We start from the raw sequence: 26586 nt of genomic DNA, 5'->3' as shown, positions 1-26586 counted from the left end.
TATCTGAACTTCGTCGCAGAGAGGCCTCTCTATCTTCGGGCTCAGATAACAGCACACGGCACGAGGTCCGTGTGGTTTGGAACAAAGGCAGTCCGGTTCGGCTTTGTCCAAGAACTTCCACTGAGTCGATGCACCTGGAAGTTGGGGTTTCGCGAATGTAGAGTCTTTTCCAAACAGATTTTCCACTGGTTTGAAGGCTCCAAGGTTGTGCACAAAATCTTCTTTGTAAGCAGGGGTTCCACCGTAGTTACTTGAAGACAAAGTCTTTGAGGATAGCAGGGCCCTGTTTGTTCCAAGGGTCAAGTTTCTTAAGACTCAAATAGCTATTTAAATGACTGACACTTTCGTATTCAGTCGACTTAGTCAATTGTCCAGCTGTAAAACTCCACTGATCAGGTGGGCACAGGCGGGCAGCGCAGTCTGTAAAGTTCTTTATTTAATAAAGTCCTTTAAAAGAATTCTTCGTACGGCTCAATCTCCTTCTCCCAGTTTAACTCTTCTGTTGCCGGCAAAGACTTGGTTGGTTTCGGGTTCCGGTTCTGGCAACAGAGCTACAGGTTGAGCTGTGGCAGCGAGTTTCTGGTTCAGGTGAGAGTGAGAGGAGAGAAAGAGTGTCCGCTGTTCCTTATAGTCTGTCAGATCAATAGGTGATTGGTTCCTGAGTTCTTGAGATTGGATTTCGGTTTCAGCCCCCAGTGTCCTATTGGAGGGGGGCTTGATTTATGACTGATGTCAATCCATGCCATCTTTTGGAAATGCCGGTTGGCCCGGGTTTGTAGCTCTATGTCGGGATTTCGGCTCTCGTCCACTTCAAAGAGTTTTTATCACCTACAGGCCCCTTTCTCCAGACATTTCATAGCAGGATTCCAACCTATTTGGCCTCTTCTCGTTGCCATCCTCCCCAAAACTGTCACTTTGATGCAAACCAGTTCCAAGCTGATGAGCTAAGGAAATCTGATAACTTTGGGGGGGGAAGAGGTCTTCTTTAGATCAGTGCTTCAGCTCAGAGCCCAAATGCTCTTATCAAAATACACCCAACATAACGCTACATAGACATACACATAGTTTTTATAGGAACATGTGAAAGCAGCTTCAGTCAGAGATTTCAATATATGTTAAATGTGATGTGGAAAAGAGATGCTTTAGAGGAAACATCTAGGGGTGACCTCCATCCAGCAGTGGATCAATATGGGCTGAAGATGAGAACTATATACAGTGTGTGTGTGTATACTGTATATTATACACACACCGACCAGCCCTCTGCAGATACAGGTCACTGGCACATATAAGCAAAGACAAGGCCTTTCTAATGCAGCAATATGATGAGAAGTGAGATTAAACAGCCCTCTGGGCTCTTGGTGCTTCCCCAGACTCTGCTACTGAGAGCGCTGCGTTTAAACAAGGGTCTCCATTCCGAGTCCTGCTGATGAGCCTGGGGGGGTCAGCTCTGCGCTCTAACTCGGCTCCTAATTGCCTTATTGAACCACTTATTGACTTAATTAGTTCACATGAACGTGATCTTTAGTCATTGAGAGGAGGCATCTGTGGAACCCGAGGAACGCTGCACCCTGTCACCCAAACACTTCAGCTCTTATATAAATATATATCTATACACCGATCAACCATAACATTATGACCACTGACAGGTGAAGTGAATAACACTGATAATCTTGTTATCATGTCACCTGTCAGTGGGTGGGATATATTAGGCAGCAAGTGAACATTTTGTCCTCAAAGTTGATGTGTTAGAAGCAGGAAAAATGGGCAAGCGTAAGGATCTGAGCAACTTTGACAAGGGCCAAATTGTGATGGCTAGACGACTGGGTCAGAGCATCTCCAAAACTGCAGCTCTTGTGGGGTGTTCCTGGTCTGCAGTGGTCAGTACCTATCAAAAGTGGTCCAAGGAAGGAAAAGTGGTGAACCGGCGACAGGGTCATGGACGGCCAAGGCTCACTGATGCACGTGGGGAGCGAAGGCTGGCCCGTGTGGTCCGATCCAACAGACGAGCTACTGTAGCTCAAATTGCTGAAAAAGTGAATGCTGGTTCTGATAGAAAGGTGTCAGAACACACAGTGCATCGCAGTTTGTTGCGTATGGGGCTGCGTAGCCGCAGACCAGTCAGGGTGCCCATGCTGACCCCTGTCCACTGCCAAAAGTGCCTACAATGGGCACGTGAGCATCAGAACTGGACCACGGAGCAATGGAAGAAGGTGGCCTGGTCTGATGAATCACAAGTTCAAGGTGTTGACTTGGCCTCCAAATTCCCCAGATCTCAATCCAATTGAGCATCTGTGGGATTTTCTGGACAAACAAGTCCGATCCATAGAGGCCCCACCTCGCAACTTACAGGACTTAAAGGATCTGCTGCTAACGTCTTGGTGCCACATACCACAGCACACCTTCAGAGGTCTAGTGGGTCAGGGCTGTTTTGGTGGCAAAAGAGGGCCTACACAATATTAGGCAGGTGGTCATAATGTTATGGCTGATCGGTGTATTTAGTGATGCCATGTGGGGATGTGCACAATCTGTGAATTGTAAGGTGGGGTTTAGGAAACAAAAAGGATACGCCACATAGACAATGATTTAATCTGTGCAAGTGTACGTCTGATCAAAATAGGGACCTACAAAACCAAATCAGGTCAAACACACTCGGCAACCAGTCCAAATCCCAAATCCTTCTCTCACTCCCTGCACTCTTAGAACTAATGTGTTAAATTGAACACATTCTGTGTATGTTCAAGCACAACACAATAATGTCATTTTAACAAGTCTGCATGGGAATGTCACAGCTCAGGGGGCTCAGTGTGAAACACGTGACCAACTACGCCACCTCAATTGTTGAGAGAGAGGAATTCGCAACCCCCTTCGAATTCTCTCCCCGGGCAGCTCGATCGGAGCCCAAGACACAGCAGCAGGAGGTAATTAATATTTTATTTAAGCAGGTTTGATGTAACATGCACAGGGCACAAAGTCTGTGCAAGACAAATGGCAATTACACACAATCAGGGAAGATACAGGGAATAAATACACTAGCTAACTAAAACCCGCCTTTGAAACCCGCACATAAAAGACATAAAGAAATAAAAGTACCTAATAAAACACGCTATATCGATATAAAACTAATCTTCCCGTACTGTAAACATTCACAGTAAGCAACAGACGCCGTATTGAACCTGTATTGAAGGAAGAGCCGTGGAACCCGACTAACAGTGGACCTGAGATGTGACGTTCGGAGGCAACAGATTTAGAGGCGTCTCTCTCCCAGAGATGCTCAAATACAGTGAAAGGAGTTCACAGCCAGGGATGCTGTTAATTCACCTCTGTCTTGTCAGGAGCAGCTCCACCATGAACAGGCAGGTCCGTCTTTCTCCCACGGCCTCCGAACGTCACGTCTCAGGTCCACTGTTAGTCGGGTTCCACGGCTCTTCCTTCAATACAGGTTCAATACGGCGTCTGTTGCTTCACTGTCCAATCCCCAGCTCCTTCCTCCAGCGCATGCACACGCACACACACACGCACATGCACACGCACATACAATCACTCCAGGATGGCCATCCAATTTAGTTTAGTTATATCCCAAATTATCCAATTAATCAATTAAAGATATAACAGACTGAGGAGGGGAGATCACCTAGTGAATTAAAGCACAAAATAAACCATGGAATGAACTAAAGTGAATAAATATAAAACTTAAAAACTGAAACTATGCTAACAAAGAAAAACTTAATTATAACCCTGTTACAGAACCAACAAACAATAATTAAATAATAAGTCATGCCCTGTTTGTGACAGGAAAAACACATTATTGTGTTGTAATTTGTTCAATTTCACACATTAGTTCTTGGCACTGTGTCTCCCCTAGTTCATAACCGCCCCCCCGGGTTCAGGGACAGTGTCTCTTGGGGCGTCATCACACGGCATCACAATATACAGCTCTGGAATAAATGAAGAGACCACTGCAACATTTTCTTAAATCAGCATCTCTACATGTATGGCAGCCACTCCATTCCATTCATATTTGTATTTGGAATTTGGTAGAAAAAAAAAATGTTAATTTTATCCAAACACATACCAGAGAAACTGATAATTTTGCAGTGGTCTCTTAATTTTTTCCAGAGCTGTATAAATATAAATCTGGTTACAGGTGGTGATGTACATCATAACCCAGGTGCCTGAATTATTATTATAATGTTTTATATTTATTCATTGGGCAGATTCCTTTAGTCAGATAACGAGGTCCTCGTCTGATCCAAACGCCTGTTCTCTGCTGTGCTGAATGCTTGTTATTCCTGTTCACAGGGCTGTGCAGTGCCATCTTTGTAAACGTGTGAAAGCGTGCAGATCGCGGAGGTCAGTCTGACGGCAGGTTTCATGTTCGGAAGCTGATTGTCACTCGAGAAAATCAATCCTGAAGCAAAACACCAAGCAGAGAAAGTCTTTGCATGTAAAGTAAGCGTTGATCTCTGTGTCTGAATCCTTACATTCTCCCTTAAACCTGTCAATATGATTATGTAAAACAACAGCAAAATGTGTGGTTTAAAAGCCTCTGATGTTTTCACAGTTTTGCATAAGAATGATTATTTTACAGAAACGTACGATATTAATCCTGAAAGGTTCTGAAGTAGGAAATTAAATGTTTGCTTAATAAGGAGAGCTGAAGGTACTGCAGTCTGATCGGATTAGGATTCACACGTTCTTTGTAGCTCTAAATTAACTTTGCATCAGAACTTGAAAAAGAGAAACAAATAAAAGGCATCCTTATAAAACCGCGCGGTCGGAGCTGTGCTGTTGAGATTGTTTTAAAAATATTTTTGGGACTAATTATTTGATATAGTTTTAATCTCATTTGCTCCAGATGAATGGAAGCTACCGTGGAACAAACTGGAGGAAACAGAGGAACATGTTTACACTTCACTTGAACCTGTAATGTGATTACAGGAATTGCATTTGAGCAAGAAACCTATTTTTAGTGGGGTATAATTAAGCACCAGGCTAAAAACAACAACATCCAGGAAAGAACCATTTCAGATTAATAAAATAGATGAATAAATAAAACCAATACCTTTGAAAAGGTACAAACATCTGTGCTTAATAAAAATGCTACTTAATATTTTATAACCTTAACTCTTTAGGAAATAGTTTCAGGAATGGAACAAACACACACACACAGCCTAGTGTAATGCCCATTGAATTCACCATCTTCTACACAAATATGGGTGTATTTGCACTGATGGAAGCTGCTATTTAGACAGACAGATGCCTCCAGGACAATCTCTGTGTCGAGGACAAGATGGAGGTTCATTCAGGACCCAACGGCTCAGTGAGGCCGCTGCTGCTCAGTGCCACACATACAGATGATGCTGATACTGCTTTAGAACAAGGGCAGTAATGTTCAGACTGTTCAATGCACTAGTTAGAGCTCATCTGGATACTGTGGACAGTTCTGGGCTCCACACTTCAAGAAAGATATCGCTGCTCTAGAGGCAGTTCAGAGGAGAGCAACCAGACTTATTCCAGGTCTGAAGGGAACGTCCTACTGAGAGACTGAGGAACTGAACCTTTTCACCCTGGAACAGAGGAGACTACGTGGGGACTTGATCCAAGTCTTCAAAATCATGAAGGACATCAACCACATCAAACCAGAGGAGCTTTTCCAGATCAGCAGTGACACACGCACCCGGGGACACAAATGGAAATTGGACTTCAAGGCATTCAAGACAGAAAACAGGAGACACTTCTTCACACAGAGAGTCACAATCTGAACAAATTCCCCAGCGATGTGGCTGAAGAGACAATTTGGGAACATTTAAAAACAGACTGGATAGGATCCTTGGATCACTTAGTTATTAATGGACACCAAACGAGCACAAAGGGGCGAATGGCCTTGATTTGTCTTTTGTTCTTATGACTGTAACACTTGGTTCTGACCACCGTCTCGGTCTGAAGTCCTGACTGCAGCTGTGAATATGACATTGACTCAAAGACTTGACTGAACTGAACCGAACTGCAACTCATATGGGTCTGGTCTTCTGTCCGCTCTTTAAAACACGGCAGTGCTGTTATTGCGGGGCTCCGTGTTTCAGAGCGGGCGGCCGACAGCCCGGGAGCAGCCATTGGCAGTTGATTTGATATAAACAGCAGCTCTATTTATTTTACCAGGAAGCATCCTCAAAGCAGTGGTGTTTCCAGCACGGTTCCACCGGGAACGCTTGGTTTGTGTTTTACAGTGATTTAAAGGGTTTTGATAGTTTGCTACAGGCTTACTTTTCAAATACCTCAGAGGTATTATGAAAGGAATGAAAAGCAACCAGCCAGGTGGCTGAGAGGGATGTGTAAATATGTACGTGTGTGATATACATATAGGCATAAATGTAAATATATATGGACTACTTCCAAAAGAACTGTGAAACGTCAAAGATTATATCGAATTGCAATGTCAAAAGTTAAGTTTAATGGATGTTAACGTGCATTTCTGGATCCAAGTTCAATTATTTTTTAATATAATAATTACTATAATTAGTGTAATTATAATGATATCGTTCAGTTAAAAAGGAACGTTAACAAGGCAGACCGACTCGCTTTCTTCCCTGAATGATTCTGGTTTAATGTGACTGATACACCTCGCCTGAATGACAGTTACTTTGTTTGCCATATATGAATTCTCTCTCTCTCTCTCACACACGACACATTCACACACATTCACTCACACAAAATGACGTTCACACTCTCACACATAATGACACATTCAAACACAGACGCACTGACTCTCCCACACGCACTTGACACACAAGTCAAGGATCCAGATTCAGAAAAAATAAACAAATACATCTCATTTACATTAGCATTTAAAATGACATTTTGAGAGAATTTATGCAGGACTTCAACCTACTTGACACAGTCACCAAAAGCACTTTAGTTTATCTGGAAGCAGCTTGCCCTGTAAAGCAAGGCACACAGGGGGCTGAAGTAAAGATGCTAATTATGGGTTCTTTTTATATATAGGTTCCTTTAATGAATACTTTATTTCGTGGAATAATTGCAATAGCGAATTGCTCTGGTCTCCCTGCCAAGCGACACTTCATAACTGCGCAGCTCTATAAATACAGACGAGCCATAGCCAGCTAATAATAAATTGATTTAGACAACAAAGAGGAAAATCTCCTTTGTTCCTCTAACACTTTGAGGCGATGCTTAGATATTCAATGAATTTTAATAACATCTCTGAGTTCAGAATTTCTAATTTTGTGAATTAAGTTCATAATTTAATTCCCAAATAATTATCCACCTCCTTAAACATATTCAGTGGCAGGAATAATTTCATTACTGATACAGTTAATTAGGAGTGCTATTATGACACTCATAAAAATGCACACAAGACAGTCCTTAAAGCAGTCTGCCATAAAAAAAAGTACTGTGCATTTCTAAAACCATTAGAGTCACCCAGGACCCCAGCAACATGGTGCCTGGGACCTCCGAGTTCATAGAGAAGGAACAATACACAGTGACAGCTGTTAATCGACTAGGTAAGTAATAATCCTTTGACTGCAGTAGCTGAAGGCTGTCCTTTAATGGATTTTACTTGTCACTTTTAATTCTTTTTAATCTTTGTCTGCATTTCATTAGAAGGGCCCTGTCGTGCCGATGGCGTCGCGCTGGCATTGCGATCAAGATCATGGGTGTTGTGTGTGTGGGCACTGAGACATGCCCTTTTAAACATGCCGTGCCAGTCAGCTGTGCCAGTCTCTTACACGGCACCGTAAAGCCACCGGCTGCCCTCCCTCCCCTGAGCTCCTCTCTGGGAGTCCGACGCAAAGCCAGGCCCGGTAATCTGCGCGTTAATCCCCCTAGAAAAAGCAGCAGCAGCCCGGCCGTGTCTCCAGCGCCAGTGTGTCTCTCCGCCGCTGCAGAGCTGACCTGGACTGGGGCTGCAGGCCTGCGGGGCTTCATGTGATGATACAGGTAGAGTAACATGACTGGGATGTTATGAGCAATATGCATCACCGTGGGGTGTCAGGGAGGCGTTTATATATCCTTTACAATGTGTATGTGTGCGTCAGGGGTCGGCGGTGCCAGTGGCAGCAGACACAATGTCACAGTTATGCACTAGAGCAGTTGCGCGTCTCGGTGTGTTTTGTGGGCGTTTGCTCGTGCTTTGGTTTGAGGAGGGGCCGGTGGAGGGAATGTCAGCCCCCCAGTGAAGCCCATCAATATGGGTTCATGTCACAGGAAATAAACGCACTCATTGTGGTGAATTAGTTTTAAACATATTTAAATCATTCTAAAAACACCATCTTGTTGTCAATGCGGCATGAACGTTTCAGTCTTTTAACCTTGGATGTGTTTCCATTCTTGAGAAACTCGTCTCAATTCGGTGTCAGGCGCATCTGGAGACGCCAGTGGAGTCGCAGCTCCGGCGCAGACGTGCTATATAAGAGCGCGTAAAGAGGGCTGTGCTATCAAGTGCAATACGATGACAGAGATCAGAGCCGGGAGCCAGATTCATTCCCAGCGCTGTCCTGACATCTGGAGTAACACACACCGTGACAGCAGCTGCAGGGACACGCGTGGGGCCGGGGCAGCCTGGAGCCTCAATAAGGCCTATCTATGTGACACTGTTCAAAAGCATTTTACGCATTATGCTAGAGGGGAAATGAGGTGCTATTGATCACCCGAGTGATGCTGCTTAATGGAGGATTACATGCCAGACAGAACATTGACGCCTTGAAAAAGGTCCACTAAACTATGTGCACAGGAAATGTGTATGATTTGGGAGATGATGAAGGTGTTGTAATCTCTGGTGAAAATGAAAGGTATCGCAGGTTTGTGTGTGTGTGAAGCAGCACAGGGGTCGAGGGGGGTGCAAACTGAAGTAGAATGACTGAGTCTCTGCAGTGGTGGAGACACGTCTTCACTTTAGATTGTGTCTTTTTGCTGTTGTTTTTACCACATCAAATTTGTATGTGCTTATTTAACAAGAAACACTCTCAGGATGTACTGAAGACTTTCTTGGAAAACCGTGATAATGTGAGTCATGTGTGCTGAGAACAACAATGACATTCTTTGACTGCCCAGTGAACAATCTGCAAATAGGAGAAATAATAGACTTAAGTAAAACAAATAATGACATAATGTAATAACTAGTGTAGTTAAAATTGCCCTTTTAGATTCACCCTGTCTCAGTACAGATGCCACAACCCAATGATTTCTGCTTTTATATACGTGTCTTTGTGTGTGTGTGTGTAATGATCATAATCTCTCTGATGGGGGACAGGTTTTCTTTTGCATTCAAGATCTCTTTTTAAACTGCAGATTAAAGCTCTGGGACATTGTTATTTGGCGCACGGCGCCCCGCGGGTCTGATACAGCGCAGGCGGTGCTGTGGTTATATCTGCTGAGCGCCCCCCCCGCCCCCCATGGAGGTCAAGGGCAGGCTGTGACCCGCGCTGCACACAGCCTGCTGGGAGAGCTGTTTGAAATGGTAACGAAATGACTAAACCTCCCTAATAATGGTCTCTTTCCTCATTCCCTGCACTGGAGCAATCGATAGCCTCAGACGCCGTGCTTTTGTTACACAGCGCAGTGGCTTGTGAGTGTCAGAGAGGAGGGGAATGAGAGAAATACCCGGGCTCGGTCCTCTGGCCCCACGCTGACAGAGAGGTGAAGCTTAGAGGGAGAGAGGAAAGAATAAAACAGAACCATTTCAGGCAAGAATCAGTCCCGGCGCCCCTGAATTAATTGTAACAGATGGACTGATATCGTTAAAGACTGCCTCCTCGGAGACAGGTATTTTCATGTAATTAAAAATTCAATTAACATAACATAACCTTTCGGAGATTTCAGCTGTTAGTTTTCAATGAAAGGATCAGCAATCATTGCTACATCATTATTTTTTTATAATAATAATAATAATAATAATAATATATTATCATTATTGTGTTGTTGTTCTAGCTGTAAAGACTGGTAATGCATTGTGTCTGTAATATGATTTGTAAACAATCCAGTCTATATCGGGAGAGAGTCAGAAAGCACTGGGAAAAGTACCTGTATGTTTTGCTGTATTTATGCAGGACCTACAACACTTATATAAAGAATGTCAACCTAGTGAATGAGAGGATTAAGACTGGATCGGATGGAAACCTGTCTGTGTTGTGTTGGTGTGGGTCCAGCCATGGTGAGGGCTGTGTTACGGGCCAATCGATGGGCAGCATCACAAAACACAAAACGGTGCTTTTTGTTCAGCACTGGTTAAATATATATATCAAAGAAATGTATAAATATAAAAATGTCCCCCATTTTATTTTTCTCCAGTATTTGCATTTTCTAAATAGACGTTGTATTGGAGGGGAGATCTGTGATTCAGAGTTTGAGGCACAGTTTGTCTCTACAACAGCGCATTGCCAAGACACCACAAATACAATTCCACTCCCGATGTCGCTCCGCAGCGCTGCACCTAAAACAGCAGGTACCGGTTCTGCCATGTTTCCTTTCCTCTGACATGTTCCAGTCAGTGACCCATTGAGGCGTCCTAAACTCCTGTACCAGAGTAACATCTTTATCCTCCAATTGAACATGATAACAACACATGAACTACAAAATTTAAAAATGAAGGCCTTTTTCCAGTGTGACCCGAATAAGTGTAAAATAAAAGGCACAGCTAAATGGACACCATTATAAACACACTCTGGCATCTTTAAAAATTAAAATTGTTACATTCTTACTGACTATTAAGTGTTCTGCCACAGATTTCACTCAGGGTATAATAGGGGTTGAGAGAGAAGTGAGGCACAGAAGCACAGTTTCTTTCTTATATGTCGGCATATTGATGGCAAAATATGTGTTTTTCTTCAGTGTCTAGATGTGAAAAATCCAATTTATGAAGGTTAAAGTGTAGCTCTTTCCCTGAATTGTGTTTCCAATTCTTAAAATATGTATGTAATCGTATTTTCTCCCTCTGCAACTGATTATTAGCCAGACACAATGAGACTCAATTTGCAATGGATTGCTGCTCAAAGGGAAGTGAAAGGAGCCTCGATGCAAAGTAGGAAATGTTTAGGATTCACAGAAAAACGTGATCATGTTTTTCATCTCCGCAACTCAGTCATTTGCACAGCTGGGGTTATAAAGCTTTCCAGAAATCATATCAGCCTGGCTTTCAAGCAGATGGCCGGAGATCCTTAGTGAAGAAAAATATATATCAAAGGTCTCCCATATGGCTTGGTTTCACATTTACAGAAAAGCCTTTCTATAAAATTGAATTGTGCATTAGTTACATTCGCCTTTTTATGTCCTCCATAACAGAGTATGGAAATACTGTCTCACCCAGATGATGTAGGACGGAGATGTGTTCTCTGAGGAGGAATAATGCACGCCTGTCTGAAATTATATTCGCTCTGCAGCCAAACTTATCACAGTGCTGCGTGATCTTGGACAGGAACGTTTTTCACAAGCCTCTTCACAGATGTGCACTGTGGGCTGACATGCAGAGGGGACATGTCACATGTGATGTCACATGCCAAAGCAATACCTTGTGAAATTCAGAAGTGCGTTACCCGTGTGTACAGACTGACCTCAATCCTCAACATCCACCCACTTGATTGTAGGTCCGCTCTGCTCGTCCTCTGGAGCTGTACCATCGTGGGAAATGGTGTGTTTGTATATGTGTGTGTAACTGGGCTCATGGTGTGTGAGTTGCCACAGTGTCCTAATCCCTCTCTGAGTGTGCAAAGCCCCCGCGTCAGGGCGCCAGTATATTGTTGTAGCGTGTGTGTAGCAATCAGCAGTTAGTTTTGTGTGTAAATATATTGGATGTATTTTACCATATACAGTAATCTGACAGGGACGGTGGACAATGATAAACATTGCTGTAAATGTGCCGGAGTTCACCAAGTGGCTCATTCTCATCTGTAATCCAGTAATCCAGACAGGGGCCTGCACTACACTCCTCACAGTGAAGTGTGTCTGTTTAATTAGCCTCCCGGATGCCTTCTCTTCTACTTGCATGCAGTGCAATAACGGGGAAATTGTCATAGATCAGTAGAGCCCAGTGGGTTTCTCTTCGAAAGAAAATATAAAATAAAAAAGAATGCTTTCTCCCCCTGGGTGTGAGATTAAATCCGCATCATGTCAGAAGGAACAGGATTCAATTCTGTTTATTGGCACCGCTCGGCCTGGGGGAAATTAAATTCTTCCGTCCATTCCATAAGACATCCATTTGAGAGAGCGCAGCCCCGGCCGGCCGCGGTGTTGTGTTCCAGATCAGAGAGCGGCCCGGCGCCGCGGTGCTTGAGCAGCAGGCCATGCCACACGGGTTTAGAGAAGGCAAAGCAACACACTATACTGCAGCGCTCCGCGGTTGTTCGAATGGCACGAGTTCGGCTGCTATTGTGCTCTAATGACATTCGACTAGCGCTAGCGTTTCTGCTCCGAGGCTGAACACACCGCCAGGACCTCTTCGCTGAGGCCCGCTCTGAAAGCATGGCGATGAGAGAGAACTTCAAATTGGCGATGTGGTATCCATGGGGGCCGAGCGTGAAGCAGTACCCCACCCACGGCTCATTGTTCGGAAGATGGGGAAAAATGAGAGACAAGTTGCAGAGGCTTCCGGATCATAAATCATTAGCATGTCGCTGGCAGACGGGGTCAGTGTCGGTCATCGGCGGCCGCACCGATGTGTGGGACGGGCAGCCGGCGTGGCTCTGTGGTCAAGGCACCGCGGGAGGCATGGGCGTCAGGGCACGGCCCGACGCTCGTCTCCCAAGGCGGCCACAACCACCTTAAGCCCGACTGGCACAGATTAATATCGGGACTCATAACATCGCACAGACGGAGCCGTAAATTATTAATAAATGCGACGGCCTGTCTAATGGAACATTTACGATACAGGGTCTGTATTTATGTATATATGATTTCCCAAGTGGGATCGATATATTGCTTTTCGACAGCTGTGCCAATTTATGCCCCCGTTCATTTTATTTAAAAATCTATTTTTTAATTGGCTAGCGGCTGAAATAGAAATTATACTGAATGCCACTCAGAGTCATTCTGTATGAGAGTCGGCCGCTTGCAATCAGACCCGGCAGGATGCATCTACAGAATAATGATTGCTGGGGAAGAAATCCTGTCAAATTTGAGTTTTTATCAAGATTGATAAACATACATGCATGTCTTTAACTATATAATAAAACATATTGACCAGTCATGTTATGGATTTCTAATTGAATGCATTCACACATAGGAATGCGCTCTGAATCGATACGTACAATACTATAGGGTATTGACTTAAATAATTAAACGTAATTAAATATGTTTTACTAATAAGTAAAAGAGAAAAGAAAAACAATCTCTGGTTAATAGGTTGAGACACAATCCTTGCACAGTTTCTCAGCCACTGTGGCCTGCTGTCTCTCAGGGTTCACAGAGAAGGGCGTTCCCAGTGGGACTGGGGTTTTATTACATGTATAGATCTGCAGAAGAGAGATGTTCGGGTGTCTTTACAATAGTGGCTGCAAATGACTCCCAATTACTTAAAGTGTGAATACCGCAGGAAGAACACGGATACATCACGCACTGCCTCTGAACTCCTCCTGAGCTACAACACGTATGTGAGCCCTTAACCCCAGCTCTAGTTGCTAACCTGACACCTAACCCCAAACCCTGCACCTCACCTCACCTCTTAACCATGTGATGCATCAGAACATCAGAGCTCAGAGGAGCAGCTCTTACTCCTGCGCTACTCCTACTTTAATTCACTGGGGAACGGTGGCCATTATAGTAAAGTGTGACAGATTGTCCTATTAGGCGTGACCTGCACATTGAAAGAACAGCCGAGAGACAGGAAAGTAATCATTACATTAATACATAAATTCAGCGGCTACTAAAACATTAATAATGGCTTGTTTTTATCTATTGGACTCAACCCTTTAAAGGTGTAAAGAGTTGTGTGTGTTGATGTGTGCTCTCTGTGAAACTAGCCAATATGAAAGTCACACGTGCTGCATGGCCTCGGGAAGCAAGAGGCGAAAGATTAAGTGCTGCCAAGTCGGGCCCAACAGAGCAAGCCGAGGCAGGAGAAAACGCTGATGTCATCAGGATACGGTGCTAGAATCAGTATCCAGACCAGAGGAGTGACCGTCCAGACTGACCACTCGTCACAGAATGAGACCAGTAATGCACACGTGTCAGTCATTTAAAGAGCATAACAAGCACACACAAGAACCAAACACACAGCAGCCCAAAATACAGGCTAATTAATATTAGCAAGGCGCCCGTCTACCCTCTCCTTGAGCTGAGCGCAGTGCACAGCAGGCTGGCATCGCTCGGTGTCGCCACACTCCCCCGGCCATCTGTAAAGTCACGGCATGGGCGCGGGGGGGGAGGGGGGTTTGGAGAGGAGAGGCACACAGGAATATTGCAGCATCTCAACACACAGACACAAGTGAGTTTATCAATGAATTAAGTCAACATCAACCATTGCGGGGAAAGATGGCTGCCTTCCAGAATATCAAGGAGTGCGTGTGTGTGCGTGTGTGTGAGAGAGAGAATAATTAAAAAAGTAAAGCTAGAGGCTGAGCTTGCATATGGCTTCATCTCGGAGATCATGGACTGTTGCCACCTGTTACAGTTTTGCTGGATCATCCACAGTGAGACAAGGGCCTCTGAGGATTTGTTTAATGCCTTCCAGGGCATTGTTTTACTGCTTCATTAGACGGAATCTCGGTTATCTTTCAATTTGAAAATAGTTCCCAAGCAGGGATTATGGGTTTATCTTACCTTTCCACTGGAGCCACACAGGCCTTGTGTAAAAGCTGCTGACAGGTGTCTGTGTTGCCGGATCCCCCCCCCGCCCCCGGCCACAGCCTGACGTCATGGCAATCAGACGGATTCTGCCGACTCTCGAGATAGTCAACGCCATTCACCTTTCGCAAAAGAGCTTTTTCTCTCTAGAAGACAAATCACTGGATTATCTCCATCCAGAAATTCACCCATTGGCCCCCATTTGGTCGACCTGGGATACGGATACTTGGCGCAGTGCGTACCGGGTTCTACTTTCCTTCTCCTGCGCCCGCCTGCATTGCCACACACTGTGGAATGCACCCTGACGGACAGGCTGGCCGGGGCTCAGGGTTTCTCTCCCCTACAGGGATGTCTCACAATTCTCTGCCCGACTTCTCCTCCTCTCCAGCTGAGTCAGCTCCGCAGTGGAACCCAGATGCTGTCTCTTCAGAGGCTTCAGCAGAGGAGGAGGGTGAGACAGGGGAGGAGCAGGAGGCTGGTCTGTCCTCGCGCTCCAGTGATGCGGGCCCCGGGAGGTGGTGGCCACCCCTCCCAGTGAAGACTTCCTCTGCTTAGTGGGGAAAACAGCGGCCTGCCTTAAAGTCTCTTGGCCAGCAGATGCTGAACCGGAGTGCTCATTGTTTAACCACGAGAAAGCTCTATAGAAGTGCCCGAGATCACTGCTGCTTCTCTCCAACCTCCTACGTGAATCCGGTCATCGTGGGAGAAGCCAGCCCGGGTGCCTCCACCATTAAATCAGCAGAGCCATTCTCCAGGGTCCAGGGAGCGGAAGCTGCAGTGCTGGTGGCTCTTCGGTTGGTGGACTCCCTCATTGCAGCCATGGTTTCCAACCCATCGTTTTCAGCTTCACTGTGTGATTTTCCTGCCCTCACCAGTGCAGGAAAGTGCAGGATGACTGAAATCTTCCTGCATCTGATACATTTGTAGCTTTGATACAGGGCCTCCAGTTAAAAGATGAGATACCCATAATGCCTTCTTGTGACCTATTGTCTCGTTGAGATGACCAAGGTCTCATCTTCTTCATTAGACCAGCAGTGACACTCACCTGTAGGGTTTCCCTCTGAGCAGAGATGTGATTTCCCATTAGGTTTGCAGCCTGTCGCTCGTGGGCCTCGGGTTTGATTGCACTAAATAGTTCCCCTGACTGGATAAAAGGAGATGAGGGCAAATATTGTGACATCTTTCAGAATAAGTCAATTGACGGCCCTGTAGCCCCAGATGTCGGCGATCGCTCTATGCGGATGAGTGCAGAGAAGCAGGGCAATTACGCCGAATCTCAGAGTGTCAGGACTCTATCCTCGGTGACGGGCGGGGGGAGCTGTCACCATACGGAGAGGATAATTGGGCTTCCTGTCTGGGAGGGAGGTTAATGGATGGCGGTTGGCACGGGCACTCGGTATTCTGCCGGCGCCACGCGGTGAGACGAATCAGGGTGACACTGACGCCTGGGGGGCCAGCAGGTGAAAGACATGTTGCCAGCAGGTGTCCATGTTGTGGACACTGTAGAGATCATATTGCAGAAGCAGAGTTTATTGCAACATCTCCACTAGTGTGTGTGTGTGTGTGTGTGTCAAGACATCTGCTTTCATTTAAGTACATTGCATACTCTTAAATCATAATAAAGAGGAATATTTCAGGGTGTGTTGTTGCTCGTGGGCCTGAATTGTCGTCTCTGAATTGCAGTTTTACGTTGAGTGATCTTATTTAAATGCTACAAACGAGTCACACTAAAACAGCTCGTGGGTCGGTGAGGGGTGTCCGGACCATTAAACAGTTGCTGGATTCAGTTATATTCATATATATATCCATAAACAACGAGCTCAAGATGGACTTTTACAATAAAAGAGAATGTCAGAAGCAGGAGAAACAGCTCCATAAATGCCACAGAATCTGACTAATTCATCTGGTTTCTTTTTGTGAGCAATCAATAAAGTATTTCCGTTCATAAACCCGGTGATAAACAGTGAAGGGTGATTGCTGTGAAGGCATTATTTCCCACTTTAAGGCTGTAAACGGACATTTATAAGCACCGGTGCCTGTTAAACCGCACGGGGGGTGAAGGAAGTCAAACTTTATTAAGCCGGGCTGATTGCGGAGCCGCAGCGTCCCTGAAAGATAGACAGAGATGGGGCCGTGGCCTCTTCCAGGGACGGCACAAGCCTCGAGTCTCCCGTTTATTGCAAGGCCCTTCTGTAAATACATACAGCCGCCATGAGTTCATAGGATTAATTGCTGCCCCTGGAGGCGTCGTGAAACAGCATCAAACTGTAATCAGCTGCATGAATTGTTGTCTCAGGGAAGCCTGGGGTCTCGGTGGCATCACTAGCGATGCTCATTAATATCGCGCTAATGTATTCCCAGTTAGAAATTGTAGTAGAATTAGCAGCACTTTCCCCGCGTCTATTCATCTGGGTGGAAAGCACAGAAGATGTTTATTTTTGTGTGTCGGTGGCGAGCGCGGGTCCGAGTCGCTCCCCCTGCCGCTCCGCTCCACTTCTAACGTCGGTTTGGATAAGCAATCATCCCCTCATTTATTTTTAAACACGCAAGAGCCGGGAAAGACATAAACCGGCTCGGGCGTTTATTTTTATGGGCAAGTGTGCAACACTTTATTTAGACACCCCTCTCCCTTTATGAGCGTTATTAACAAAGACTTTTATGCCCTTCAACAAAAAGAGGGAATCGGAGCTGCACAGCACAGATCGGAGAACGAATCTCTGAGGCCTGCACGGCGATTCCCAGAGGAGCTCGGCTGTGAGACGTGGACACGCCAGGCTTTACAGGCTCGGGTTGTGTTGAGGTGTGCGTGACATCAGAGGATAATGCCACATTGTCCACTGACACACACAAACCATCCAGATGAGAAGAGGCTGGATTAATCTCCCCGTGGAAAGACCTATGTAGGTCAGTGGTGGAGAGCGAATGAAAGCCCTCGTTTTATATTCAGGAATTATCGTCATTGCAGACGGGTATGTCAACCTGGTATGGCGCTACATAGATAACAAACCTAGAGATGGGCATCTATTGTACGACCTGAAAATTTCCATTTGTGTCCCCGGGTGCGTGTGTCCCTGCTGATCTGGAAAAGCTCCTCTGGTTTGGTGTGGTCGATGCCTTTCATGATTTTGAAGACTTGAATCAAGTCCCCACGTAGTCTCCTCTGTTCCAGGGTGAAAAGGTTCAGTTCCTCAGTCTCTCAGTAGGACATTCCCTTCAGACCTGGAATAAGTCTGGTTGCTCTCTATACACCCTTTCAAAACCCTTGTGTTGTCTTATAGCCTGGAATTAAAATGCTGTAAAGTTGTGTTTGTTTTAACTATTTATCTACACATCCTTCCTCACAAATTCCAAGTTGAAAACAAACAGCTGGAACAGTTTTGTAGAGAAGGGTGGTCAAACCACTTTCTATAGACCCTGGATATCAGCAGCATGACAGGGGATGCAGTCAGTGTAAAGAAGAGAAATGGGTCTCAGACTTTATTCTAAGGAAGGCAGGTCAATTATCCCAAAGCTTTCTAAAATAACCACAGATCCGAAAGAAGGAACAGGAGACAATGAATGCATACTGAGTTTACAAATAAACTGAGAACAGAAGAGCAGAATATGCACCTATAAAGAGAAAGAGAGAAGATGTGAAAACAAACCCAAAAGGCAGCCGTACGCGTTGATGAGGTTTAGCGTATTAAATTAATAGTTTATACAAGCATTTAATACATAATTCTTCCAATATGATTGCTGTAGGTCTAGTTTGAGTGAAGATACAGGAGAATTGTGTATGAATGAGACTCGGGACCTGGCGGCTGCTATGTTTTACTACTCCAGAGTGATTTCCACAGTGCTGTGCTGATGTCAGAGTCGGAAGGGGTTTTTGTTTGTGCAGAGGAGGATCTTGCTTGACCCGTCTCCTTGACTTGTGTCTAATACAAGGTCTGTGCTGCGTTGTTGTGCACTCAGATGATTTCAGACGGCCCCTCACACCGCCCCTCGTGAAAGATACATTGCGGAGCCCAAATCACAGTCGATGCACTGCTGCCGGTTGGCGGAGGAGGAGGTAATGAGAGAAGGGAGATGCAGGATCTTGAAGGAACGCTGTGATCCAGTCAGAGGGAGCAGCAGGGTCTGACTGTGATTCCCTGATACAATGTATAGATACAACCCGATAGACTGTATCTATGACCTCATAGATGTATATCACCGTCTCTGTACAGGGCCAGCGCCTCAGAGACACGCCAGACACAGTAACAGGATGATACAAGGCCACCTTAATATTTCAGACACTACCTTAACAAGCAAGGTTTAAAAGAAATACAGCACTGTGCATCCCTGGGTTCCTGCCAACATTTAAATGAACCGGAGTGCCTTTTGAATCTCCAACCCATTGTTCTGCTGAAATATTAAATGAAAATGATTTATTTTTTAGTCCATCCTTTTTTTCATAACACCAAATGGCAGCTTTGCTCCTGGTAACCAACGAGAAGTAAACCTGTTTCCAGTGAAAAGTACAGGAGGAAAAAACTCAATGTATTTAACTCTCTAAATGCTCCCTTGTGTTAAGGGTAGAGATCCGGATTATTACTCATTACATAAAAACATAAGAAAGTTTACAAACGAGAGGAGGCCATTTGACCCATCCTGTTCATTTGGTGTCCATTAAAAACTAAGTTAAGCTCTGCATATTGTGTTATAAGTACATGTTGCACAATTAACAGGAGACAATAATCTAATTACCACTCCTTTCTGCATCTCCCTCTTTGCCACAGAGCCGAAATCAAGATGGTTAGGAGTTAACATCTGTTGTTTTGCGTCCGACAGATCCATCTTCGTAGGAATGACAGGTGTACAGATGAGCACGGACTCTTCTTCTACCAGGAGGTTCAATCTCCCGGCCGGGGGCGTGAATCTGAGCTTATCTGTGGAAATATAAATAGAACTGGTTAGGTGGGGAGAGGAAATGTATGTCGGCCAGGAAAACTGCCTTTTCAATGTGAGATATCGTAAGCGTGTCACATGGGCTTGCGTTGGAATCAACTGCCTTGCAGCATGTTTTTTTATTCCCTCATGAAGCGCAGTGACACTGTGTCCTCCAGAACAGCAAGTGAGGGCCGATTGACAGGAAGGTGTGCTCGACAGTGGCGTCCGGCCATTATTCTCTCATTACACCTCCTGTCTGAGGGCCGAGTTATTACAGGGTCTGTCGAATTGCTCCTGTGACAGTTGGCCTGTGTCTTACAGTTGGCCGGCGTTGCTCACAGGCTGCATTAAAGACCCTGCAGTGCCAATCCTGTGTCAGGGAGAGAGGCCCCCTGTAGCTTGCAGTCATCCTATGCAACTAATTGGATCGTCCTCGTTAAGAGTACAGGCGCACTAATGACAGGGCAGCAAAATGCTAATCAGCAGGGAAAAAAAAGTAAAATATAACATTCACTATGGGGTTTTAAAGGTTAAATGTTCTTAGAAGAGTGAGTGGATTGGCAGCACTAGCAATAGCTCTGTCTGCCGAGTTGCAACATTTCTACAGAAGATGGAGAGTTAATATTTACATGCAGCTTTAGTGGGGGTAAACTAATGCTACATGTAAATATTATTTGTTGCCAAGGACTTTGTCAGACGAAGGTCAGCTGACTTCTGAGTCACTCCTGTATGGCGCTGCACCAGTCACACAGAGAACGGCTTTGGAGTCGAAAGTTGGACATGTTTAGAGCACCCCCCAGGGCCATCCTTAATGGAGGTTATAATTAGAGCCTGGGGGAAGGACAATCCCTGCCAGCACTCACTGCCCCCCACCTCAACACAGACACCCGTGAGGGCTGTGGGCTCTGAGTGGGGGGTCATGTGTTCAGTCCCAGGTGGGGGGCACTGCTGCTGTACCCTTGAGCAAGACACTGTACCCACAATGCACCAGTACACGCCCAGCTGTATAGATGGGTAATTGTGTGTAAAATAATATGATATATTGTAACAACTGGAAGTCATGCCTGGTTGTGAAGACTCGTCCCTGAAGCCCGGCTCAGCCAAGGAGTTTGTGTCAAATTGATCAAACCCCCTTTATGTCACATTGACCACCGATCACTCCATCTGTATTGGATTATTAAAGTGTAGAAATTATCATTCACGCAGAGACTCGGGGGGTAACACAATGATGCGCCTCAAGTAAATTAATAAATACATGTTTTTTGTAGTTATTGAGTGATTGTGAAATCAGTGTTTGAAATGCATTCTGGCAATCCCCAAATCTTCAAATGCAAAAAACAAACAAACAGAAAAACCTGAAAATCAGAAATAGACCCAAATAAAGAATCAGGCAGTGGACTCATGACTGTTTTGACCCTCACCAGCTGAACACCTTTTCTCCTGTTATTGTGTGTGTGTGTGTGTGAGAGAGGGAGAGAGAGTGAGCTCGTGTGTGTGTGTGTGTGTGTGTGTGAGAGAGAGAGAGATTGTGTGTGTGTGTGGTAGAAACAAAAGTGTGGTGTGGTTGTGTGTAAAGTCTTCCCCAATGACATGTCTAGAGACAGCTGCTGAGCCTTTGAATAATGCAAACCGTTCACAAGTTGACAGCTATCTTTGTCACATTTGTTGTATAGATTATTGAATGCAAAAAGGGAAAAAAGCACTGATGTAATATCTAAAGCAGAGAGACAGAAAGCCTCTTTAATTGTCAGAAGTTTACGCGCAGGCGGGACGGCCCGGCTTCGGTCTGAAAGATAAATAGTGAAATTGCAATTTGCTGATCGTCTGTTCTCCGTCTCCCCCTTCCAGGATTATGCTGAGAAAGAGAAAGCCATATCGAAAGCTCTGGAGGATCTGAAGGCTAATTTCTACTGTGAACTATGTGATAAGCAGTACCACAAGCACCAGGAGTTCGACAACCACATCAATTCCTACGACCATGCGCACAAGCAGGTGAGCAGGGCCTCCTCTCGATGGACAATCAATTTACATACAAGAGGGAAAGAGACGGGACAGGGCTGGCAAGGGGGACGGGAGGGGAGTTGTCCCTCATCTCTGTGTGCTGTCTTCGCTGCACAGGTCTGGGTGGCTGCGGTAAATGGCGTTCGCATTTACAGGGGTGTCAGACTCCAGTCCTGGGGGGCCGCAGTGTCTGCTGGTTTTTGTTCCAACAGGAGATCCCAATTACTCAATTAATGTCATTATTGACTCAGGAGGGCAGATCTCACACTCTCATATTAGATTTTAAAAGCCGCTACCTGACAATGTGTTGACGACGCTAAACACTGAACCCACAGAACATGTCAGAGTCTGGAGAGAAGAGTTCAGTGCATCCAGTTAATTGCTTAATTAGACAAATTAAGGAGCCAATTAAGGGTCTGGAACAAAACCCAACATAATACACCTCTCGTTTTAGGTTTTTGTGTAGGAAATGTTTTGACTGAATAACTGCACTACGCCGAGGGTTTTTGATAAATGGTGATGAACATCAACAGTGTGATTTCCTGTGATTCAGAATATCTCACTACATGTTCAGCATTTCACTACTGTGATTGATTGTATTGAATGAGCTGCCATTGGGACAGTATGGATGCTACCTGGGGTTGGGTTTGGGTTAGGGTGTGTGTGTGTGCGTGTAAAATAACTGATTGTTTAAGCACCACAAGAGAAGAAACTCTATTTGAACCCAAAACAAACCCCGAAGCCGACTTCAGCAGTTGCTGTGCTCTGTGCATGTGCTCGGTGGCGGACGGCGCTAATTGTGATCCTGCTCTGTTTATGAAACAGCGTGTGGTGAATTTATTGCTTCACTCTTTCCTTTAATAGAGAAAATTAATGTAGTGTCGGTGCGAAGGCAGAGTCGTAAATCTCCCGTCTTGGGATGCCAGTTTCACACCGTCCATAAACCACGGAAGCCACAGACAGTGGCGCTGTTAAACGCACGAGGCTCAGACAAGGACCGTGCAGTCAAACCCAGACCTGATTCATGGCTCAAGGCCTGCAGTGGCTGTTGTCTGTGCCTTGTATCACATGTGCTTTTTCTGTGTCGTGATAGTGTTGTGAAATATACTTCACACACACAGTGTCAAAGATAATTAACATAAATGTATACTTTAAATACATTTGCATTCTTCTGTAAAATGGGGTTGGATTTGAATAGTTTTCAGGCAGTTTGATTGCCAGGGTGCAGCTTGTGAATATTTCTTTAAAAAGCTTTTGCTGAGTTGTGTTTGTTTGTGCTGTTGCTCCTTTTATGTTTCTGTCAAAGGATCAGATTGTCATGAATAATTACCAGTATCAATAGCATGTTTTGTGTTCTCCTGGATGCCGTCAGACATCAGTAACACGGACTCTGATGCTTGGCCTGTCCCTGTGTGTGTGTAGCGCGTCACAGGCCGGGCAGGACGCATGCGTGGTGACGGTCGTGTAGCTGCTGCTGTCCCCTGCCGCCGGGCGCCTCTCACACGCAGGGTAATTCCGCAGCTGTGATGGCGCCACGCTGGGGATGAAATTAAGGAATGAGACTAATTTTACCCCAGAGACTCTGGTAATTTGGATTGAAGGATCCCTAAGTGCCTTTGTCGAAACCCAGCGGGGTAGAACAGCGCCATGGCGTCCCCGGCTCTGGGGCTGACAGCTGTCCCCCGGTCGACTTCACCGGCGTGCGAGGGATCCGAAATCCTGAAGGACTTACTCTCAGAGGATCTCCCATTAAAAGATACACACGGTTGCAAACGCCTGTATTTATACTTATTTATTTATCTATCTTTAAGCTCCCTGAGGAGAAGTACAGGTTGGGTACCTGTAACCCTAACTCTTCTCACTGTTCAGATCCCGCTGAGTTTATCAATCAGTAAATCAATCAATCGATCTGTATTCCATATAGCGCCATTCACAACACAGTTGGCAAAATCAACTCAAACATGAAGTGCAAATACACGAGCTGAGAGTCCAGTGCAGTCCATGTCCCACGTGTGCCCTGGCAGGGAGAGAGAGAGAGAGAGAGGGAGGGAGAGAGAGGGAGGGAGGGACAGGGACACAGGGACACAGCAGGCCTGGGCTCTCACTCATGTGGGGACGGTGTCAGCGCTGGACTCGCAGTCTCTCCTGGGTGTAAAGAGCTGTCAGCGTCTGATCCAGGGGAGAGAAACGGTTCCGCAGGAGCACCGAGCCGCGGGGGGGAGGTTGTGTGTTCTGCAACCTAGAAATTGTGAATCGCCCCCTCTACATCCCTGGTAGTTTTGCCACAGCTTGAGGAAAAAAATGTTATTTTCCCCACAGTGTTTCAGATTTCCTATATGTCACTTTTTCAGCTCCTGTCGTTGAGCAAACACAAACACAAACACAAACACAACGGATTAGTATTCTTCAGAGGCCGTGTTTGTATATCTATGAAATTTACGGCTCTTAATTAAATTGATCAATCTCTTTAAATTACATGCTTGTGCAATCAGTGGAAAACGTTGCCTTTTTGCCAATTCGAGGTGTCGGCGTTTGTTATTCTCCTGAGGTAGCTGTCACTATAGCGCTCTTTATTAAATGTACTTTCCTTGTTAATCACGCAATTACAGTAAACAATAACACAGTTCGGAATTAAAACCTCGGTTCTATCAATTCTCCATTGCGACTCAAGCTCCGCATATTTGACCTAATTATGAGGGTTTGATTGTTCCTTGATGCCTTATTATGTCCGGGCCCAGAGACGTTATAGTCAAAACAAACACTGAACCGGGATTTCAGTTCCTACATTTTGAGTCTTTTGCTCATGCACACGGTGGTTTGAAATATATTTTATTATTTTTATCTGCAACAAAATGCAACAGGTTTTTCAAGACATGAAGTGTGAGATTTGGAAGTACAAGCTTGGCAAGTTCCCTTCATGAATAATGCAAATGAACCACAACACTCCCGAGAGGAGAAGAAACCTAGAACTGTCAGGTATTTCAATCATGTCTTCATTTATTCATTTCTGAGACGTCTTCTTCCACCGCGGTTCTGACTGTGCCAAGGAAGGATTCAAAGAAGGGAAAATAAATAAATAACTCGATAAATAAAAGGAATAGGTTGACTACTGCACTATTGAAAGACATGCCAGAGTCTTAGAAAAAAAAGCATGTGGAGAACATTTTGGGTGAAATTAAAACTAATCATTGTGCACTTTTATACATTTGCAATAGTCGTATTCCACAGAACACTGTACATGTTCTTGTTCTTGTAATTGTAACAACGTCATTGTTATGAAACTGTAAATAATCCTGGAGAAATTAAAGTGGTGTTAATGCTTTGCCACAATTTATATCATACAAAACAGCTGCATGTTAATATTGTATTATAATGATTGTTATTAGTTATCTGATGGTGATTTACACAGTTTACAGGAGCACAATATCAATATACAGTGGAAAATCGACAGCATTATTATTTTTTTGAATTGCGTTGGGGTCCAATTGGGGGGCTTTCACGGTACAGAATTGGTCGAGCACATCCCATGTGTGCTTAGCCTCCAGGTGCAAAATAATACTATAGTGCTTTCCCAAAGTTATTTCCTAAAACTATAAAACTTAAACCATCTTCTTTTAATTATATTCCCTTCAAAATCAGTAAGATCATGGCAGCACACTGACTCACTGTAAGATCAAGTTTTGGCTATTGGGGTAAATACACAAATTTACAACAACTTTTCATATAGATCCAAAAAAGAACAGGAGACGTCGGGCTTCAGGGCTGGCCGGAGTGTGTTTAGTCCATATACACCGATGTTCATTAGACACAACCCTGGTTCTGACAAAGGAGCACAAAAGCATGCTGACTCCAGATTGATCTCCTTCGCATCTAAAAACAAGTTCAGCTCCTCTGTCTCCCCGTACCGACTCTTAAAGACCTCATCGTCTGTAACACAAGGGTATCGATTAAACCTCCTGTGCTACAAATGAGACGCAGCCCGTCGATGGCTCAGTTACTGACTAGTGGTGGAGCAGAACATGTCCACTGTGACGTCTGTAACATGAAGGCCAACCATCTCGCTTTCACATGACTGTTTTATATGTGATTAGGAATTGTACAATGTTTTAGTGAAGGAAACATCAGTCACATTGTTATTCTGACAAGATTTGTAGCTGTATCTTCTCATGACTGCCAGTGTCACTGTGCATGTAAAAGAGTTATCCATTAAAAAAAGCTTTACAATTCCCCATTATGTCGACTTCTACTCCCTCTATTCCAGGGGTGTCAGACTCCAGTCCTGGGGGGCCCCAGAATCTGCTGTTTTTTGTTCCAAGAGGAGATCCCAATTACTTCATTGTCATGATTGACTCCGCTAGGCTTATCTAAAGCATTGTAACTCACCTAAAACTAGTTGATGTTTATAGCTGATCCCTTACAATGTGTTGACAACTCCAAACATTGAACCCACAGAACATGTCAGAGTCTGTAGAGAAGGGTTCAATCCATCCAGTTAATTGTTTAATTAGACCAACTGAGAAGCCAATTAAGGGTCTGGAACAAAACCCAGCAAACACTGCAGCCCCCCAGGACTGGAGTCTATTATCTATTCTGATATTCTGCTTCTCAGCCGACTCTGCTGTGAAAGATGTTGTAGAAACAGGTAAAGTTGTCTGACACTGTGCAGTGACAGCGCTGGGCATATCTCAGATCTTTAATTATTTAGCACATCTTGTCTGAACCGGATTAATTCTTCCCGCTAAACTGTATGAAACAGATGAAAGCATTCTTAAGATTCTTACTGTACCTCTGCAGTCTCGGAGAATGAACCCCCTGTCCAGCTATTAACGATATCAAGGGTATTAACACTCAGATTATTCTGGATATCAAAATGTTAATCAT

General features: G+C 44.8%; 1 protein-coding gene across 1 annotated transcript in view; it reads left to right on the top strand.

Moving 5' to 3' along the window:
* The window catches only part of znf804b (zinc finger protein 804B), a 101080-nt gene that overhangs the window by 58992 nt on the left and 15502 nt on the right, over positions 1-26586 (top strand). Inside the window, exon 2 of the mRNA XM_066715434.1 lies at positions 21553-21696. Within this exon, the coding sequence (XP_066571531.1) occupies positions 21553-21696 (144 nt within the window). The remainder of the gene's footprint in view (positions 1-21552; positions 21697-26586) is intronic.

The sequence above is a fragment of the Amia ocellicauda genome, chromosome 10, assembly GCF_036373705.1.
Source record: "Amia ocellicauda isolate fAmiCal2 chromosome 10, fAmiCal2.hap1, whole genome shotgun sequence".
In the NCBI taxonomy this organism is placed as follows: Eukaryota; Metazoa; Chordata; class Actinopteri; order Amiiformes; family Amiidae; genus Amia; species Amia ocellicauda.
The sequence above is the reverse complement of the archived record's forward strand: the minus strand, read 5'-3'. Positions and strand labels throughout refer to the sequence as shown.